This window comes from Microtus ochrogaster, assembly GCF_000317375.1.
Source record: "Microtus ochrogaster isolate Prairie Vole_2 chromosome 6 unlocalized genomic scaffold, MicOch1.0 chr6_random_2, whole genome shotgun sequence".
Classification (NCBI taxonomy): domain Eukaryota; kingdom Metazoa; phylum Chordata; class Mammalia; order Rodentia; family Cricetidae; genus Microtus; species Microtus ochrogaster.
Window position 1 is genome coordinate 8310941 of NW_004949095.1, and position 22166 is coordinate 8333106.

Sequence of the window (22166 nt, forward strand, 5' to 3'; positions counted from 1 at the left end):
GGCGGGGCGGTGTCCGCGGGCCTGTCCCGGCTCAGCTGCGCGGCCAGGCCCAGCGCCGGTGTTGGAGGGAGCAGCACCAGCCTGGGCAGCAGCAGCAGCAGCAGCAATAGCAGGAAGCGACCTCTGCTCGCCCCGCTCTGCAACGGGATCCACAACTCCTACGAAGACAAAAGCAACGACTTCGTTTGGTGGGTTCGCAGAACTGCCCCTGCACCCTCGACCATGAGTTTCTACTGCTGAAGCTGACCGGGTCCGGGGTGGAGGCCTGATAAAGAGCGCAGCTTGGGGGTGTCGAGGAGTTGAGTGTTTGCAGAGTTACAGGTTCCTGGTTGGGGGGGTGAAGGTGGACGGGGATCCCTAGGCAAAGTGGTAAAATGTGATTACGCTGAGGTGGGTTGCCGGTATGCAGGAACGGAAGACATTTAAGGGACTGCCTAAGGATGGAAGTGGAGATCCAGGAAGTGGTTATGTAGAAAAGGAAATATTTGAGCCAGGAGTTTGAATCGTGAATGCTTTTTGACCATTTAGTGAATTAGTCACCAGTCTGGAGTAGTTCATGTGAATTAGATTTTCAGAGGAAGACTTACTGCCCGAGATTCTGAGTTAAAGAATTGCCGGTCACCTGTGTATTGTAAATACAGTAGGTGGTGCTCGAAACACAGTTGTGGATGTTTTACAGAGTGATCTTTTTAAGTACTCACCAGGCGTGGGAATGTGTAGATGTCTTCTATTTGAGTGGATAAAACACTTGTAATTCTGTTGTTGATAATAATGTAGTCAAAATTTGTTCACGACCATTTAATTTCACGTTCCAACTATTGGAATGAGAGAAACCCATTTCTTAGTGTTCCTGTGATGAACGGAAATATTAAAGAACTGTGGTGGTGCATGCCTATAATCCCAGCACCCGAAAGGCAGAGGCAGGTAGATCTCTGTGAGTTCGAGGCCAGCCTGGTCCACAAAAGGTAATTCCAGGACAGGTTCCCAAAGCTACAGAGAAACCCTGCTTTGAAAAGCCCCCCCCCCCCCGAAAAACTCCCAACACAAAACAAAACAAAAAGGAGAACTGTATAAAATAGTGGAACTTCTGTATCATTGCATCACAGCTGACATCTTGAATGACAGAGTAGAATTCAGTCATTTGGCATCTAAGGAGGGTTTAAGCAAAAAGATGAATCTGGTTGTTTTGAAATTATTTTTGAGTTTTAAATGCTAGTTGTAAGATTACGAGGATTTAGTTAACCTTTCCTGCTCAAAGACTTCTGGGCCTCTCCTGTGAAGGGACTTTGTTGACTGACTTGATATAGGAAGTTGGTTTGAACAGTCATTCTTGGGGAAGTTGGTTCACTTTAGAGTTGAAGATGCTTTTATATGGTGTTATTAAATACGATAGGGTTAGAGATTGTAGCTATTGAGAAAGATATTGGCTATAGTCTCTTCTTCAGGAATATAATTTGTATATCTGCTTTTCTTTAGATTTAGAAGTAACACTTGTTGAAACACATGACTATTTGTACACAATTTAAATAGTTTATGGTTGCATTTCTCGTTTGTTTTGTTTTTTGAGACAGGGTTCTCTGTGTAGCCCTGACCATTTTGGAACTCACTCTGTAGACCAGGCTGGCCTTGATCTCAAGAGATCTGCCTGTCTCTGCCTCCTGAGTGCCCAGTGCTGGGATTAAAAGTGTGTCCAAACACCACCTGCCCAGCTGAGGTGTTTGCATTCTTGTCCAGTCACTAGTGTCACATGATAAGGTAGAAGCTAGTAAAACAGGCAGCTTGCAAAAGTTTTTAGCCATTATTTGCATTTCAGTATTCAAAAAATAGAGAAAACAAACATGCCATCATCCTTAGGTCATTGAATATTGTAAAATGTGTGGGAAATCAGAGTATTAATCAGTTATTTCACAGATAACTTAGACATTGACTGTTAAACCATCTGTCTGAGAGTAATACAGGCTGTGGTATAGGGAGCAGGAGGTGGATGAGGAGCAGCTGCCCTAGGTTTGTTATTAGGCGTGTCCTAGTTTCATTTCTGTGCTGTGTCAAACACCTTGACTACAAGCACCTTAGTGAAGAAAAGGTTTATTGGGCTCACAGTTTCAGTTATAGTTCGTTATTGTGGAGAGAACAGTGCAGTCTAGTAGAAAGGAATGTTCCACGCTGCCTGTTCTCTTGCCTCTGACCTAGCTGACTTTCTCCACTCCTGTACAGTTCAGCACTTCAAACTAGATGCTGCTGCCCCAAATGAGCTGGGTTGTCTTATAACAGTTAAGAATGGAGAAAATCCCTCACAGGCATGCCAGTGGTCAGCCTGATCTAGACATTCTTTGATTGACACTTTCCGGGGGTTCTAGGTGATGTTGACAGTTAAAACTAACCAGCTCAGGAGTAGAACTAAATTATTACTTCATCACCTGTTTGTTTAAAAAGATTATTGTGCCTAGGGGCTTGAGAGGAGACTTTGTGGCTAAGATGACTTGTTATTCTCCCAGATGACTTGTTCCCAACACCCATATGGCTGCTCACAACTGTCTGTAACTCCATTTTCAGGAGGGTCTCATAGGCACCAGGCACACAAGTGGTGCACATACATACTTGTAGGCAAAAACACCCATACACACTCATAAAATAAATAATTAGAATTAAGCCTACCCTCTTATCCTATGTTGTATAGGTATTATATTTTATATTCTAATGAGAAAATGTTCAGTGAATATTTTTAGTTAAAATTCCAAATATTTCACTAAGAACCTTAATTTATTACTTTTCTTTGTGTGTGTTGGTTGACATTGGCTATTCAGAAGACTTAATCAGTGAGTATATGTTGCAGTTCTTAAACTAGGTTTAATTTTGATCAGACTCTTGGAGTAGGATATGTATTAGGTAGTCCTAAAAACCCTTTTTTATTCCTAATTGGGCTCTAGGTGTTTTTGTCTTTTTCTATATCTCAGTGTCAAGATTGTGAGGCAATTCAAATTACTGTAATCTTTTATATCGAAATGAAGTTTAAGTTCAAATAATGTTAATTCTTTACTCATTGATAACACCTTTTAAAGGCGGTGGTGGCGCACGCCTTTAATCCCAGCACTCGGGAGGCAGAGGCAGGTGGATCTCTGTGAGTTCGAGACCAGCCTGGTCTACAAAAGCAAGTCCAAGAAAAGCCCCAAAACCAAAAAAAAAACCCGGCCCCGAAAAAAAAAAAAAAGATACATTTGATTTCAAATCTCATTTTATCCTTAGAGTAGTTTTAAGAGTTGTGTAGACTCTTCTTATTTTATTATAACACTAGTATGATATTTCCACCTGCCGTTTTAGGTGGGATGGCTAAGAGACAAAATGAGAACTCCGATCTGGAGTCTCAGTTTAGCACTTCCACTTATGTGTTTAGAAAGCTTGAGCTCTGAGTTTTAGCATACTGACCAGTGGTTCCTAAACGGGCTCGGTTACAGGGAAGACGCTGTTTTCATTTTAATGTTTTTCTCCTTAGCCACTTCTCCCCTTGCTGTCCCTATTCTAAGACATATTATAATGGGAAGCTAGGGTGGGCAGCAGTAGATAAGGACATGCCCCCACCCCCATCCAAACCCTACTTGAGAACAGTTATTTAAAATAAAGTCACATACCTAATTTCAGGAACACTCTTGGCTTTATCATATTTGAAAGTAGGTTTGCATTTAATTGTAGGATTGATTGACATTTTAGATACTTATAGCTTGTAGTCTTATGTATCTTATAAATTATTGACAGTATTAAGTTGTGGGTATTTTCACAGGATAAAATGTCAAAGAAAATTAAGGTGACATGAGAAGTCCCATTACATTAACTCTGGAATTTAGTATGCTTTTCTTGCTAAATGAAAGCCAAGAAACTTCAACAGCAACTTATGTCAGAATTGCCTAGAAAGATAGTGTCTTTTCCTAAAGACATCTCATGCAAGGATGTTAAACACAGCAAATGAACTGTGTTACATGGTGACTTGGGTTTTGCCATATCAACTTTCAATCTCTAAATCTAAATGATGATCTCATAAAACCAAAAGGGAGTTTTTTAAGAATAATAAAATACAAACTAGTTCATAATTTTTTTAAATTATTTATTTATTTATTATGTATACAATATTCTGTCTGTATGCCTGAAGGCCAGAAGAGGGTACCAGACCTCTTTACAGATGGTTGTGAGCCACCATGTGGTTGCTGGGAATTGAACTGAGGACCTTTGGAAGAGCAGGCAATGCTCTTAACCACTGAGCCATCTCTCCAGCCCCCTTTTCTTAATTTTTAAATTTAAATTCTAAGTCGTAACCTTTAAAACTCATAAATTACATCCTCTGAAGATGTAAAATAGAAAGTTACAGGATCCCATACACAGCTGTTACAATGGCATACCTAAGCAGAATTCTCTGTAGAAGACTGCACCCATGTTTTGGGAATGTATGTTGTCCTTTTCATATATGGCTGTCTAAGCAATTATTTAGTAAACTCACCAACTTAGCTTAATTCTAGATCATCTTGAAGTGTCCGTAGCTGCAGAGCCAAGAATCAGCCTTTATCTAAGTGGAGGTCCCTGAGGGTGGAATGCAGGCTGCTAGTGGCAGTGTTGGGTTATGATTCCCTGTAACTACTGACAATTTTAGTAATACTTGTTAAGACATTTTTTTGTCATCAGTCTGTTTTCTTTATTGGCTATTTCCCCTCCTGTTCATAGGTTATGTTTTCAATTGGGTGCCTAGCATGATGCCATAGGCTGATCTCTCTCTCTCTCTCTCATACACACACACACACACACACACACTTTGGTGGTAGACATTGTTGTCTTGAAGACCAGTTTGCTCTTTTTGATTTCTTTTTTTAATTAAAATTAAGCAGCACTTTGAAGGCAAGTTTCAAGAACTAAGTCTTTCCTAGAGTCTGATAGGCTGGGACTACTTCTACTATCTCTTCTAGGATATTTACTGACACCTGGTGTTTGAACAATAGCTCCATCATTTTATTCCTGATCTTGTGCAGTTGGACCGTTAATATAGTCACACTAACAGGGAAGAAAGCTTATGAGGCTGTTCCAGAGTTCTTTCTGATGTCCCTTTGTGCTTCCTTAAGTGCTCGATTAGTTGTTCTGCTTGTGTTATGACAACCTACAAAATGCTTTCAGGCAAAAGAATGAGGCCACAATAAACTGGGTCCACATAAAAATATGTTCATTTGTTTCCCTTCTCTCAAGGGTCCAGTCCTGTGCTGACTAGTGTTCAGTGCATAAAAGAGGTGGTTTGTTTTTATCTAGTTTTCTGAGTAACATGGTCAAAGGAAAGTTCTCCCCAGTTAGATGTTGGCCTCAAAAGCAAGTGAACTAACTTCATTAGGTTTCTCTGAGAATAAATTTAACTATCTTTTACTTGTTTTACCTTTTGACATTTTAAAGCATTGATTTGTATGTTACAGTTGATGGTACCATAACAGTTGTGGTTAGATGTACCTATCATTTTATGCAAATGTGTGAACATAAAATACCTGCACTGCCTTTAATTCCAGCCAGGTCAGAGGCAGGCAGATCTCTGTGAGTTCAAGGCTAGCTTAGTGTACAGAGTGAGTTCCAGGACAGCCAGGGCTGTTACACAGAGAAATCCGGTCTTGAAAAGGCAAAAACAACAACAACAAAAAAACCTGCCTCAAGGCATGAATGTAGGTTTTGGCAAAATAAAAGAAAATCTCCTTAATAATTTTGAATTAATTGTTTCATTCTTTTTGAGTTAATTGTAGGAATGAAGAACAGGTGATTCTGAGATGTAGAAAGTTAGAATTCCACAATTGAAATCAATTGTAGAATACATGGTAAAGTTTAAAGGTGGCATAAGATCCTAATGACAATGGTGTTTGGTTCTATTATGGACTCTTTTAAATAAATCTTTTAGTGATGAGGCATCACTAAAGTACCGGCTATTATTGTGTGGGAAAATTGGCTGTTGGTGACAGTCTGCTTGAGAATCCTGTGAAGTGGCATGATGGATAAAACAGTTGCTGCATAAACCAGTCCAAAGTCTGTTCTGGAACCTTAGTAGAAGGAGAGCCCGCTGCTGAGTCCTTTAACCTGCACATTTGCCATGGGACCTGCACACACAGATAAAATCAAGTTTAGCCGGCTGTACATCTTTTCATCCCAGCACTTGGGAGGAGACAAGTATATTATATATATGTGAGTTCCAATGCTAGCCTGATCTACATTCTGAGTTCCAAGCTAGCCAGGGCTACGCAAAGACCCTGCCTCTGAAAAAATAAAAAAATAAAAACTAATTCATACTGGGGAGTATAGTTCAGTAGGTAAAGTGCTTGCTGAATACGCATAAGGACCTGAGTTCGTATCCTCATCAAAAGGTGGAGTTGGCAGTGTACACACCTGTAACCTCAGTGCTAGGGGTTGGAGATAGATGAATTTGGAGTTCACTAGCCAATGTTGCAGAAGAAGAAGTGTACCCTAAGTTCAGTGAGAGACTTACTCTCCCTTTTAGCCCCCATGTAAAAGGTTGAGTTATTGAAGAAAACATCCCAACATTGACCTCTCACCTCTAACCTCTACACTCATCTGGATGGGCTAGCATTCGGACACACGAACATACACGCATATACTACACACCATCCAAAAAAAATTAAATCATTAAAGTTAAATACTAAAACATACACATTTGTGAGAGCCCCGATTTGATTTTTATGTGTAGTTTACATACATGATATAAGACAAAGTTTATATAAATCTAAAGAGAGAAGTATAATAAAATTCTGTTTTGGCTGGGGACATATCTTAGATCAGGAATGCCTAGTGTGTATGAGGCTATGTGCAAAATCAGTGTGGGTGGACGCATGTACACAATAAAAGAAGATAACAATTGAAAATATATTTCCATAGGGCCCTTTCGAGAGGTTGTGTTTGTGTGTGTGAACAGGAGCATGCCAGAGGACTTTCATCTTTAGGATTTTTGTTCACCTTATTTGAAACAGTGTCATTGGCTGGGAGCTCACCAATTAGACTATACTAGCCACCCATGGATCCCCAGGAATTCTGTCTTTGCCTACCTGGTTCACAAATCATACACATTTACATGGTTTTGAAGACTGGAACTCAGGTCCTCTTGCTTGTAAGGCAAATGTTTTGCCAACTGAGCCACCCCAACTCCCTTTATTTTATTTTTTTTAGTTGACACAATTATTTTGTGTACTTAGAGTCCAGCTTTTCAGTACATGTGTATAATATGTAATGGTTGGATTAATACAGTTTGGTATGTCTGTCACCTTAGGGATTTACCATTTCTTTGTGGTAGGAACATTGAAAATATCCTGTCCTAGCCAATTAAAATGTTTAGTTTCTTTGTGTTAACCATAGTTATCATATTATGATTTAGATCATTCAAGATACTTGTCCTACCTAACTATAACCTTATACCATTCATCATACTCTTTACGGCCAATCTTTTTTTTTTTTTAGACAGTTCCTCAGTTTCTTTTTTTTTTAATGTTTATTTATTTATTATGTATACAATATTCTGTCTTGTGTGTGTCTGCAGGCCAGAAGAGGGCACCAAACCTCATTACAGATGGTTGTGAGCCACCATGTGGTTGCTGGGAATTGAACTGAGGACCTTTGGAAGAGCAGGCAATGCTCTTAACCACTGAGCCATCTCTCCAGCCCCTTTATGGCCAATCTTAAGTGCAAAGAATGCAGGGATTTTGAGTGTTGTTTTGATCTTCTGTAGAAGAATATGGAAGAGGAGAATTAGAATTGAAATTTAACTCACAGCATCAGGATATATGGGCTGTGTTAATGTTTGAATAATCTAAGTGTATTCACTGCGCTTAGTTTAGAATGTATTGCTCCCTGGGTCAGCTTGAGTATGTTACTTTTACTAATAGTCCTGTAAATGTCTGTTAAGAAAATTAGAATACTTAACTCTTAGCCATATATTAAATTTGATTTGGTTGATTTTAGGTCATTAGCCCTTTATAATGTGTAGTACTCTGCCTTAATAAAATTTATTAGTGATTGGTTTTTTTCTTTTCTTTGTAGCCCCATCTGCTTTGATATGATTGAAGAAGCGTACATGACAAAATGTGGCCATAGCTTTTGGTAAGATGGTTTTCATTCAATATAAGTGCAACTAACAAGAAATTATGCCCTTTAAACTCATTTTAGATTGTTTCTTCAACTGATAGGTTTGACAGTTCAAGATGTAAAATGTGTTTAGTATATACTTCTGTGAAATAGAGGCTGTAAAATCTTATGGTTATTTCCTATTAGCAGAAACAGTGATGTTTTAGAAATTAAGGTGGGTAATCAGTCATTAAGCACGAGATACCAGTTACTCACTTGGAAGCAAGGTGAGAGGACCCTTAAAACAGGTGGCACAAACCTAGGAAAAGGATGGAGTGGATTAAAACATCCTATGCTGTCTTTGTTAATACTTCACAGGTTGTCTTTAGACTATATTGTGTTATTTTGATCTATTTTGCAGTCTTACCCATCTTGATAATTATGTTGTGCTATGGTTGTTCGTTATTGGATAGTCTCCAGGACTTGTTCTTTTTTCAAAACTGAAACTCTATACTTTTTAAAACAATGATTCACTTTTCATTTCTGCAATTTACAAAGTCCAGTATTCTGCTTTGTGTTTGTGTTTGCCACTTCTAGATATCACATATATGTGTACTTAGATCATGTCTTAGTTAGGGTTTTAATTGCTGTGAAGAGACACCATGATCATGGCAACTCTTACAAAGGGGAAATATTTAATTGGTGGCTTGCTTACAGTCTTAGAGGTTCAGTACGTACATTATCATCATGGCAGGGGCATGGTGGCATGCAGGTAGACGAGAGCTCTACTTCTTGCAAGCAACAGGAAGTCTACTGAGATAATGGGCCATATCTTGAGCAATAGGAAACCTTAAAGCCTGTCCCCACAGTGACACATTCCCTTCAACAAGGCCATACTCACTCCAACAAAGCCACACCTCTTGTTAGAGCAACCCCTTTGGGGGCCATTTTCTTTCAAACCACCACAGATCATATGTGTCTTTCTATGAGTGGCTTACTTCACATAATGTCCTTTGAATTCTTCTGTGTTCTGTTGTGACACAATTACCTTTTTGAGTTTGAATAGTATTTTGTTACATGTACAGGTGACATTTTGTTTATCCATTCAGCCATCTATGATGATTGGGTTGAGTCTACCTCCTGACTCTTATGAATAATGTTACCATGAATGTGTATTAGTTACTTTTCTGTTGTTGTGATAAAACAGCATGATCAGAAACAGCTGATCGATGGAAAAGTCCAGAGTTTCCCAATCCAGAGGGAAAGGAGTGCATTGTGGTGGGGAAGCATGGCAGCAAGCAGCAGGCATGGTGGCAGGATTGTTAAGCTGAGAGCTCACATCTTCAAATACGACTCAAAGTAGAGAGGGAACAGCAAGTGGGAAAGACTATAAACACTAAGAACCCTCCACCAGTAATATACTTCTCTGGCAAAGATGGACCTCTCAGCTTCCCCAAACATTGCCAGATATATGAGCCATTAAGGAGAACTCTCATTCACACCGTTACAGTATGCATATAGAAATACTTCTACAGAACTCTGCTTCCAATTCTTTTTGATATCCACCTTTTTTTTTGGGGGGGGGGGTGTTTTACTTTTGCTGACTTACTACAAAGGATACCTAAAAAGGTAGAAGTAAGAACCTGGTCTAGATTTTCACAGGGTAAGGTAGTGAGGTAGGCAGGAAGGACATGTGTAGTTGCCTGCTCTCTCCAGGCATGCCACTCTTCCAGCACCTCACATGCTCAGCAAAGTGCATACCTCTGCACCAGACATTGTTTTGTTTCTTACAGAGGCTTTTCATTAAGTTGTAGAAACTGATTAAATCAATGGTCATTAAATCAACTGACCCTTCAGTTCCTCTCATCTCCCTGTTGATGAAGGTGAGTTTGAAGTTACAAACATCTACAAAGTAGCTAGTCCCCTGAGCAACCTAGAAGTTCCCAAACAGCAGACACCTGGCTTTATTTATTTTTTCCGTTAAAACTAGCATATTCTACTTGGGATCAGCCATATTCATGAATTATTTATGGGTCCTGTCAGCATGTAAGATTAACATTAATATTTCTTTAGTCCATATTGGAAGTTGTGCCTATAATTTTATGTTGAAAATGGGTGGGCATGACATTTGGCAGGTAGATATCCTTGAGTTAATAGTGGGTGAGACCATTGATCTGGAGTATGATGTTTCAAGGTTAGATTAGATAAGAAGTTCAGATTAAGCTAACTTACTTAATTTGTAGTATTTATGTTCTCCATTAAAATAAAATTATGCCACTATATATTCTTGATTTAGAAAAGCAACTTTTGTTGTATAGAATGCTGTGCTACAGAAAGTAAATGCCTCTTAGTTGCTTTTTTCTCCATTGTCAGAAGTTTTCACTGTTAAGGAGTGAGTATATCTTTTTTTCAGAACTTCTTTTGCCATGTTATTTTTCAGTTTTCTTTGAAATTTTATTCTTTCACAATTCATACATAAATAATGTACTGTAATCATAATACCCTACTCATTATATACTCTTATCCCCTTCCTTACCACCAAATATGTTTACCAAGAAGTTCCCCTCCTACTTGTGTGTTCGTTTTTCATTTTTTATTGATTAATTTGATTATTTGAAAATTTCATACATGTATGTATTATGGTTACATTCTTCTTTTACCTCCCTCCTGTCCCTACCAAGCCTCCTCACCCCTACTAGTCCTTTTCTTTCGCTCGTGTCTTTGTTGTTTTTGTGGCCCAACTGCATTTATTAAAGGGTGCCTGTGTGACAGGCAGTTATTTGCATAAGCAAGGGCAGCTTATCAGGGCTACCACACTGTTGAATATGATCTGTGCCTACCACCCTGGTGACCATTGTCTATAGTTCCTGGAAAAAACTTAGGGACTTATATGGCCCTTCCCCATTTGTGATAGTTTACTGATGAACCCAGTCTTCTAGAGGTCTGTGTAAGTAGCCACTGCTGTGGTAAGATCTGGGTTACAAAAGTTGTGTCATGTCTGAGAGACAGCATTTCACAGTAGTCTTTCTTTCCCATCTCTGCTTTCTCTTCTTCCATGTCCCTTAAGATTGGGGTGGGGAGGATTAAACATGCCCCCCCTCTTTGGGCTGACCTTTCAAAAGTTACTTATTTTTAGTCTTTGGTTACCTGTAGCCCATTATAAAGAGAAGCACTACTATGTGGGCATAAACAATTATTTAGGAAGCATTTTGACATCATATCCATATAGCAGAACAGCAGTGGTAGATTCACTCCTAGGTCCAATAACCTCCCTGAACAGATTTATACTGCCTGACATGAATTCATACTGTGCAGCAAGCCTAAACCTCATCAGAAAATAATTGGTCACTCCCATAACAGATATGCTACAATTGGCACATGTGGGCACATCTTGCATGGGAGGTTGTTATTGTAGCTTGCCAGGTTCACAGATGGGTAAGACTCTCGGTGACCCTTCTACCCCAGAAATCTGCATAATGCCCTCACTACTATAAATGTTAGTGAGAAGGAAGAAAACTTCTAGCACAATTCTTGCTTGATTTAAGTCCTTTGACTTAAGTGTGGGGTATATTTCAGCAGTAGGGTCTTGTTTATCAGCTAGTCTGGTAGACAGTAAAGAGTAGTAACATCAGCCTGCATTGTCTTTGGGACCTTTGGGACCTTCCTGACTAATTACTTAAATAGAGGTGGCAATCATATTTTTTTAAATGACTTAATGGCTTCTGAGAGCAGTGTTATGTTGTTTTATCTTTGGCACAGTTGCTGCTCTTTCAGCCAGTAATTGCAACTCTGCAGTTTCTGGCCTGCTTATGTGGCAGTGCTGCCAGGTCTGGTGGGAATTCTGTTCCTTCAGGCACTGGCTGTATTGTTGCCGCTAAAGGTAGCTTTAACTAAATATTTATCATTGTATTTATAGATAGATTCAATATTCAAAGGCTGGGGTGAAAACCTGCTAGCTCAGAGGGGTTGAGTAACAACTAGCTAACCTATTCTCCTTGCTGGTGTCTCCCAAAAAAGCATGTTGTACTCCATCAAAACAAAGTCGTGCCATTAAAAGTCCTTCCCTGCAACTTTGGTGCATCTCCCTCTCTCTTCTTTGTTACATCTGTTTCTTCATGCATTATTGATTTCTAACTCAGGGTGTCAGGCTACACTTTAAAGGCACAGAGGAAAGCAAAATAAATATTTGCCTTTAATGAGTTAGTGGTCACCTACAGTTAAGTTTTATATGGTGGTATGTAAGTTGCTGCACCTTAATTCTTTTAGTATAGATTGATATTTTCCAGTCCAGTATGAAAAGTCAGTTCCATATTAGCAAGGACAATTCTTTTTGACTCTATCACAGGCCTTTCTTTCTTTCTTGAAGGGAAAGTATGGAAATCAGCCATACAGTTGTTAATGCAAATCTATCAGCCTGAGTTGGCTCTTCAGAAGCCATGAAAAGGTGGATGGAATGAACCTTCTCCACAAAGCTGTCCTCTGATCTTTCGAATGTGCTTCTCAGCATCACACACAGAGTACTAGTAAAGTTAGCATTTTTGAAAAAGTAGTATGTCACAAAAATTTAGGAAAGAAAATTTCGTATAGTACATATGAAATACATATTATATATATATATATATAACACATTCTTTTTTAAAAAATTTATTTATTTATTTGTTAAAGATTTCTGCCTCCTCCCCGCCACCGCCTCCCATTTCCCTCCCCCTCCCTTGATCAAGTCCCCCTCCCTCATCAGCCCAAAGAGCAATCAGGGTTCCCTGACCTGTGGGAAGTCCAAGGACCGCCCACCTTTATCCAGGTCTAGTAAGGTGAGCATCCAAACTGCCTAGGCTCCCACAAAGCCAATACTTGCAGTAGGATCAAAAACCCATTGCCATTGTTCTTGAGTTCTCAGCAGTCCTCATTGTCCACTATGTTCAGAAAGTCCAGTTTTATCCCAGGCTTTTTCAGACCCAGGCCAGCTGGCCTTGGTGAATTCCCAAAAGAACATCCCCATTGTCTCAGTGTGGGTGCACCCCTCGCGGTCCTGAGTTCCTTGCTCGTGCTTTCCTTCTGATCCTGATTTGGACCTTGAGATTTCAGTCCGGTGCTCCAATGTGGGTCTCTGTCTCTGTCTCCTTTTATCGCCTGATGAAGGTTAATATTCAGGAGGATGCCTATATGTTTTTCTTTGGGTTCTTCTTCTTATTTAGCTTCTTTAGGATCGCAAATTATAGGCTCAATGTCCTTTATTTATGGCTAGAAACCAAATATGAGTTTGTACATCCCATGTTCCTCTTTTTTTGGTTCTGGCTTACCTCTGATCTTTTGAATGTGCTACTCAGCATCACACACAGAGTACTAGTAAAGTTAGCATTTTTGAAAAAGTAGTATGTCACAAAAATTTAGGAAAGAAAATTTCGTATAGTACATATAAAATACATATTTTATATATAACAATTCTTAAATAATATATGGTATAGTACATAGGTAAAATGAAATTTTATTGCTAGTATACATTGTATTGGATTGGTAATTATAGATTTAGTCAGTTTGTGTAGTTTAGGTTTCTTCTATTATAGTTTGCTATTACGATGCCATGATGCTGTTAGATAACTTCGTTGCTTCCTGATAATAAATGCCTATAAATAAAATTTAACATATTAAAAGGAATATGAAACTTTGAGGTTTTTTTCTGCATATGCTTTTTAGGAAAGTTGTATTGGTTTCATTTCATTCAGCTATTTACGATTATGTCTTCTGAAATATAACTATATTTTCTTTTATTTTTCCATTCCTGTTAGTAAAAATTAACGTGTAATTATGAATCACTTTTTTGTTCTTGTGAAGTGAATATGACTTGTTACATAGTGAAGGTGATGATTTTCTCATTCTTCTCGACTAGATTTTTGTCTTTGCTTGAGTAGTTAAGAGTTTTGTTTGAGCTCTGTGTAATATAAGTACTCCCAAGATTCATTAGACCATACGCATTTGCTTTTCTAGAATATAGTATAATTGTGAAACCTAGAACTTAGTCCTCATTTGTCTTTTATGCTATATATAGGACTTTTTGAGTTTATTTTGAAATAGTTCTATATATTGTTCAGTCAATAAATGCTTTATGTATTTTCTTTGTTATACAGAGATATAAGTGGTAATAAATTGGCTATATTAGTTATGTTGAAAGTGAGAACACTAATAGATAGTGCTTTGTGGCCAGTTTGTTAATTTCTTCATTGTTATAATTAAGTTTGTGTTTTTTCTTCCCCCATGCTAATAGCTACAAGTGTATTCATCAGAGTTTGGAGGACAATAATAATAGATGTCCCAAGTGTAATTATGTTGTGGACAATATTGACCATCTCTATCCTAATTTCTTGGGTGAGTCTTTAAATTATTTTTATTATACTCTTTCCACAAAATATATGCTGACAATAGTTTGTTGAGAAATCCCGACTCAGAAGTAAGCAAGTTTTTCTCTGTTACTCACCAGGGTGCTTTCATCTTCTTGGGCTATGGCATAGACTCTATACATGGTTAGTACCATTTCTTGTTATTTTTCAGTTTCATAAAAGCAAAACCCAACATGCACTTTAGAGTTTTGTGCACATATTTGGACAGAATGTAAGGTTTCAAGAGGTTGTCAAAGGTCTAGAACACTTTGCGTCTCTGTAAGTAGAATTTATTCTGTGTTTCTAGGTTTCTCCTGACAGTTTAGCGGTGAGAAATAATAAAGGAAAGGTTTGACGGGGAGGGAGGACATGTGCTATGTCAGTGTTGACTGACAGGAGAAGAAAACAGATGATGATGGATATTCCTGGATATAGAGTGCATGAATTGGAAAGGTTGTCACCCAGTTGGAGGAGGAAGATATAAATAAAGAATTTGATATGGAAATGTAAGAATTGTAGTATAACTTTAATTATAAGTGGTAAAAACTTGGAAGTAATGTAGTCAAGTGCGAACTGTGAATTTAAAAATTAATGGCTTTAGTTGGATGTAGTGGCATGTGTTCATACCCAGCACTGGGAGACTAACCATATCAAACCCTGTGTGGTTCAGGTAGACCTGTCTTAAAATAAGTTAGTACTAATTTTGCACATTAAATTTCTTAACATAAAATTACAGACCCAATTTAACTTCAATACAAATTAAGGGACTAAGGACTGTTAGAACACAGCAGAAATACTAAGACTAATCTTATATACTAATAATAAACATAAATAATTCATGAGGATGACTAGTTCCAAGTAGAATGTTCTACTTCTATGAAAAACAGGTAAAATGAATTGTCTGCTGTTTGGGAGCTTCTAGGTTGCTCAGGGGACTAGCTACTTTGTAGATGTTTGTAACTTCAAGCTCACCTTCATCAACAGGGAGATGAGAGGAACTGAAGGGTCAGTTGATTTAATGACCATTGATTTAATCAGTTTCTACAACTTAATGAAAAGCCTCTGTAAGAAACAAAACAATGTCTGGTGCAGAGGTATGCACTTTGCTGAGCATGTGAGGTACTGGAAAAGTGGCATGCCTGGAGAGAGCAGGCAACTACACATGTCCTTCCTGCCTACCTCACTACCTTACCCTGTGAAAATCTAGACCAGGTTCTTACTTCTACCTTTTTAGGTATCCCTTGTAGTAAGTCAGAAAATGTAAAGCAAACTAAAGAATATGAAAAAGGGAACTCAAAAAGCATAGATATATACTCAATAAAGTGGCTGCTAGCTAGTAAAGAAAAGCAAAGACATGGAGAAGCTGTGTGTGTTATGTTTGGAGTGGAATACATACAGTATGGTGTTTTCTGAAAACAATATTTTCTTGATCCAACAGTTTACTATAAGTAGATACCAAGAAAAATTGGAAGCAGAGTTCCGCAGGAGTATTTGTATGTGCACATTCCTATGGTCATTATTCCAGTCGCTGGAGCCATGGAAGGCAAAATGGATAAAATACAAAGTACTCAGACTTGAAAAGGAAGAAAATTGACAAAACCTATAACACCCCCAGTACTCTTAGAGCTCCTTTTTTTCCTCCCTTGAGTCTTGAAGTATTACCACCATTTTCAGGACTTATTCTTTAGTTTTTCCCTGCTTTCCACCCCACCCCCCAAGTATGTATGTTTCTTTGTTTATAAAGTTTGTAATTTAACTTTTCTTAGTTTTGTTATGAATCTACCTCTTTTTATAGATTCTACTAAATTAAAATCTATATTTAGACCTGTATGGTGGTGAAAACCTGTCATTTCCCAGCATTTCAGAGGATGAAGTAGGGGGATTTTAAATTTAGTTCTAAGTTTGGCTGCACAGGGAGTCTGTCTCTGTCTCTCTCTGTCTCTGTCTCTCTGTCTCTCTCTCTCCCCATTCTCCCTGCTCCTCATTCTCTTCTCTCACTCCCTACCCTCTCCCCTCTTCCCATTTGTCTGTCTGTCTGTCTGTCTGCTTTTCTTCTCCGGTATTGTGCATAACACCTTCTTTAAAGTATAGTTTTTGGAGGGAAAAATAATCAAGTATTTTCAGTATCCACACAAAAGTTCTGAGTCAATGTTTAAAGCTTATTTTGCTTAGTTGCATTATTTCCTTGCTAAAAATGTTTGAGTTGCTTTTCTTTTTTGTACAGTTCATCTTGTCCTTGTGCTTCTAATTTTACCATGCGGTACTCGTGTAGTAACAGGAGCAGTGGGGCTGCGTCCCCGGCACCCCGGCCACTTGGTTAGCTTATGCCCGAAATAACAACACACAAATTGTATTCTTTTAAACACTGCTTGGCCCATTATATCTAGCCTCTTCTCAGCTAACTCTCGCACCTGGACTAGCCCATTTCTAATAATGTGTAACACCGAGGTGTGCTTACTGGGAATACTCTAACCTACATCCATCCTGGGTCGGAGCTTCATCACGTGTGTCTGGCCGGGAGCAGGGAGCATGGTGTCTCTGCTCCAGAGAGCAGAGCTGTGAGTCTGAGCTCACTTCCTCTTCCTCCCAGCATTCTGTTTTGTTTACTCCTCCCACCTATGTTTTAACCTATGAGGCCAAGCAGTTTCTTTATTACTTAACCAATGACCTTCCTCCATCAGTACTCCCAAATGCTGCTGTGTTTATAAACCTGTGCCACCATGCCTGTTTTTCCTTTTTCTTATAATATAATCTTTCTATAGTGCTGTATGCTATAATACTTCATACCTATTAATGTATTTTCTTTTTCATTTTAACCTTTGTTTTCTATAACTGTTTTGCAATTTGTAACCTTTAAAAACAATGTAATGTGTTGGTAAGAATCAGAGAGTGGCATGTAAGACTTTTAAGATACTTAATAGCATACTATTTAAGTCACAGTTCTTATTTAAATGCTAATAATGTAATGTAACTGAAACATTAAACTTAGCTTATTCTTTTTAAAAGATTGGTGTATTATGTGTGTATGAGCTTTTTGTTTGTATATATTTCTGTGTACCAAGTATATGCCAAGGAGGCCAGACAAAGGTTTTGGTGGTCATAAGTTGCTATGCGGTTGCTGGGGACTGAAGGTGGTCCTCTCTAAGTGAAGCAGAGTCTCCAGCACCACTCTGGTTTATTGTTACTTGTTCATTCTTCATTGTATTATTTCAGAATCTCTCTCTCTCTCACTCTATCAGATTGTAAGAATTTTATGAGGTGTTTGTTTCCTACTTTTTTTTTTTTTTGGTTTTTCGAGACAGGGTTTCTTTGTGGTTTTTGGAGCCTGTCCTGGAACTAGCTCTTGTAGACCAGGCTGGTCTCGAACTCACAGAGATCCGCCTGCCTCTGCCTCCCAAGTGCTGGGATTAAAGGCGTGCGCCACCACCGCCTGGCCTGTTTCCTACTTTTTATAACCAGACTGATGTATTAATATTCAGGTTCTAAATCTTAGCCCTATTAACAAACCTTCAGAAAACCACTCTCTGATGTTTCATGAGTAGGTCACAACTTGCAAATACATACTTTTATCTGTATTTTTTTTATTCATCCTTATATCTAGAGAGTCTATGCATAGTTTGGCTCCATTCTTATTTGACCTTTAGATGGCCCATGTACTCTGTAAGTCTACATCAATGATAGTATTAGTTATCCCATTATATTATAACTACTACACCATATGTATCTCTTTTGCTAGTTTGAGTTATTTGAGGCTGTAGATCATTTCATTTAGTTTTGAAGCTCCAAACCCAAGGTGGGTTTGGAATCTATTTTGATTTATTTGTGTAGTGGACCATATTCAGCATTTCATCTTGAATATCAACTCTGTCTTGGTCCATTTGTTTCTCAAATAATTTCTGCATCGTAATAGAATTTTCTAGCACCATTTATCAGCTCTTTTGGTATTAGTATGTTTGTTTGTAAGAACAAACAAAAAAACAACAAAAAACCCAAATACAAGTAAAAGTCCCTTAAACATTGTTTAAATTATATTCATTTATAGAGAATTTCCAGAATTTTTTAGCACTTCCTTGATAATATTAATTTTTTCTTTCATGAGGATCTGCCTTGATCCATTACATAGTTACCCCAGAACTTCAAAATGTCTTTAAGAAGTATCAGATACCATCTCTTTCTGGAGAGAGAGAAAGAAATTTTTTTCTTTCATCTGAAAGAGAACACATCTCTCATTGAGTAGGAATGTGTGTGTTTCTGGGCTGTGTGTAGCATCCATTTAACCCTGGCTGAAGTAGGAGCATCAGGAACCCTAGTCAAGCTTGGTACATAGTAAGACTTTGTCTGGAAAACCAAAATCAAACTGTGTGACTTTGACTTCGCCTCAATTCCTGGCTAAGAGCAAAGTCACTAATTTGGCTTTGATTAGTCACACGATCGAGAAGAGATTTGGCATCCCCGAAAGTTATATATGGCAGTCTGAGATTTATCTTTTTTTTAAAAACAGGTACATGAGTGACACTCTAAAAAAAAAAAATTATTTATTTATTTATTTATTTATTTATTTATTTATTTATTTATTTATTTAGTGTTCTGCCTGTATGTATTCCTGCAGGCCAGAAGAGAGCACCAGATCTCATTACAGATGGTTGTGAGCCAACATGTGGTTGCTGGGAATTGAACTCAGGGCCTTTAGAAGAGCAGGTAGTGCTCTTAACCTCTCAGCCATCTCTCCAGCTCTGGAAAAATAATCTTGTTACTAAGAACAATGAAATGGTTTTGAATAGTTATTTATCAGTCTCTTCCAAGATGTTTAGATTTATAGAAAAGTTACAACAAAGTGAAATCTTCAGTGCTTGTCTCATAGAATCCATGTGTTCTCACACAGTGAAAAATAATCTCTTCCAGATACCAGTAGTATTAGTATTGAGAAACATATAAAAGAGGGGTGTATATTATAAAGAATTTCCTGCAGTAATAGAATTAATTATAAAGAATTTCCTGCAACAATTATAGAAAATATTTTCCTAATTCAAAATAGAATAGAAAGCTAACAATTTCTCCTTTATATTTATTTAAATTTGAGACTCTGTAAAGTTAAGATAAAATTTACCTGAACAGAATAAATAGAAGATAAATATAACAAATATACAAATTTTGTGTTTTTTTTTTTATTTTTGTTTTCAGTGAATGAACTCATTCTTAAACAGAAGCAAAGATTTGAGGAAAAGAGGTTCAAATTGGACCACTCAGTGAGTAGCACCGTATGTTTCAGCTCTTATTACTATTACTGTTTTTGTTCGTTTTATAATACTGGTGATTGAGCCCAGGGCTTTGTATATAGTAGACAAGTGCCCTACGAACTAAACAATATTCTTATCCCCCCCTTACTCCTATTTCTATTAAATTCATTTTAATGTTTTTATTTGATAATAGATATTAATACCTAAGAAATAATTTACTTTTCTTAAAGAAGTTTATTTAAGAATACTTAAATAAATAAGTAAATAATAACTTGTTTAACTGTACTATTTGTAGTAGTTTACCAGACTGACCATCATTTGAAGGACCTGGTGGTATATCACCTTAGATAGGATTTATTTGTATCTAGCATGTGACAGGTCATATGTCAAGGTATTTTGAACAAGCTGTGCAAAGTTTCTTAACTAAAAGGATTAGCCCCAAATTGTTGAGACAGCTGTGATTAAATTAATATTTTACCAAATGCAAGGCTGAAAAATCTAAGTGTTTTGACATGTCAAATTTATATACTTAATTACTTAGAGATATCAACTTAATATTTGTCTTCTGTGTGCCTTTTATACTTGTTAGCTATATATTCATTAAAAGTGGAGTTAGTGTTTAAATTGTGCTCCACAAATTGGGGAGAAGAATGAGAATGCAGTTTGCTTTTGCTGTAGAAAGTACTTCTTCAGTGTTTGCTTTAGAATCTAAAACAGTGTTAAGTTTCCATGTTCTTTTTAATTTTAGAATGGGCATAGGTGGCAAATATTTCAAGATTTGCTAGGAACTGATCAGGATAACCTTGATTTGGCCAATGTCAACCTCATGTTGGAATTACTAGTGCAGAAGAAGAAACAACTGGAAGCAGTAAGTGGTGCCTAAACTTAGAAGATAGTTTGTTTTAAACGATAATCTATTATGTAATAAAATTGCCTAGAATGTTTTGGAAATAATAGGGTGTTGTCAGTACCATTTTTTTTTTAAATAAGACTAAACACATGTAAAAAAAGTATTTCTTAAGCCCCTGTTTTTTTAAGTTCTGAAGCAGATGAATATAGGGTAATAGATTTTCAAGATAGACAGAACTGTACACTGAACCAACAGTGATATAAAGCTAAGAACTTACACTGTATGTATTGTGAGGCAGAGGCTCTGCAGTTGGGAGTATCAGGTGTTAGGGTTAGTACAGCCATATATATATATATGCCTTTGTTGGTTATATTCTTGTACCTTTTTTGTTTTTGTTCTTTTTAAAAATATATTTTTATAATTTCCTATATACACTGAGATATCTACCTGGCTCTGCCTCCTGAGTCCTGAAATTACAGGCATCTACCACCACAGCCTGGCTGTTTTTAGGTCTTGACATATATTTATTCTACACATCTGGAATTCCTTAGTTCATTTTGTGAATTTTAAGATACATACCAAATGTCATGGTCATAATCATTATTTATCAATACAGTCATCATTCAGTTATTACTTTGGGGTACTCTACCCTCATATATATACATATATATGTATATATAATTTTTATTTGTGTGTGTTTTCAAACATTTAATTTCTTTTTAGCAAACTTTGCCAAAATATATTTATATTAATTCTCTTATGTGTGTGAGTAGGTGACTTCCTGGCAATGTATTTCTGTTTACCATAAAAAGAAGGCAGCAGCTTCATATCACAGAAACCAAAGCTTCAAATAAGGGTTCCTTAGAGGGATTCTTAAGGGTAGCTACTCTATTGACAAAGCCTCTTCCTCCTTACAGGACAGAGGGTTCAGAGCCCCCTGTTAACACCTTTGAATGGTAGGAGGCTCAGTCTTACGAGAGCCTACGTTTCTGAAAGGTAGAGATAGCTTCCTATTTATTAATGCTTGTCCTAGCAAATGAGACATTCTGGAAAATCATTTTCATGTTTAGGAACTATATTAAGTCCATTGTTATTTTTGTCTTAATGTTGCTGAGTTTGATTGGGGAATAGAAGCCATTACCTACACATGGTGTTTTTTGTTTTTTTTTTTTTAACATGCAGAGCACAAATTTCTTGTTTTTGTTTCTTTTTTTTTTTATAGAAAGTATCTTGGTTTTTGAAATTGCAATTAGCAGATGTGAAAACTGATTAGATAGAAGTAATAAACTAACTTAAGTAGATCTGTAGTACTTATTATGCAGTTTGTTAGTGAAAACTCTGAGCTTGTATTTGTTAAGGAATGTTAAAACTTTATGTTCTAGGAATCACATGCAGCTCAACTACAGATCCTTATGGAATTCCTCAAGGTTGCAAGGAGAAATAAGAGGGAGGTATGTTATTTCATGTTTACTTTATGTTTAGTTTCTGTTATTTCTTGTTCCTATTGTGTATAAGCATTTCAGGTTGAAACATTTAAATACTTTTATGTAGAAGCCTTTAATTTGGGGGGAGGTGTCCTAATCTTTGTCATTAAAAAAAAACTTACAATTTCTTTTGGGTTGTTGTATT

The 22166-nt window shown here is 37.3% G+C and overlaps 1 protein-coding gene across 4 annotated transcripts in view; it reads left to right on the top strand.

The window, feature by feature from the left end:
- Positions 1-22166, top strand: part of Cop1 (COP1, E3 ubiquitin ligase) — a 139842-nt gene that overhangs the window by 520 nt on the left and 117156 nt on the right. Inside the window, exons 1-6 of one of the 4 annotated variants that reach the window (XM_026787619.1) lie at positions 1-188; positions 8053-8112; positions 14339-14439; positions 19632-19708; positions 20436-20555; positions 21920-21988. The exon at positions 1-188 is cut by the window's left edge and continues 520 nt beyond it. In XM_026787619.1, coding sequence (XP_026643420.1) covers positions 1-188; positions 8053-8112; positions 14339-14439; positions 19632-19708; positions 20436-20555; positions 21920-21988 — 615 coding nt within the window. Of the gene's footprint in view, positions 189-8052; positions 8113-14338; positions 14440-14551; positions 14595-19631; positions 19709-20435; positions 20556-21919; positions 21989-22166 lie in introns of those variants that run through there. The other 3 variants (XM_026787620.1, XM_026787621.1, XM_026787622.1) reach the window with 3 other exon arrangements.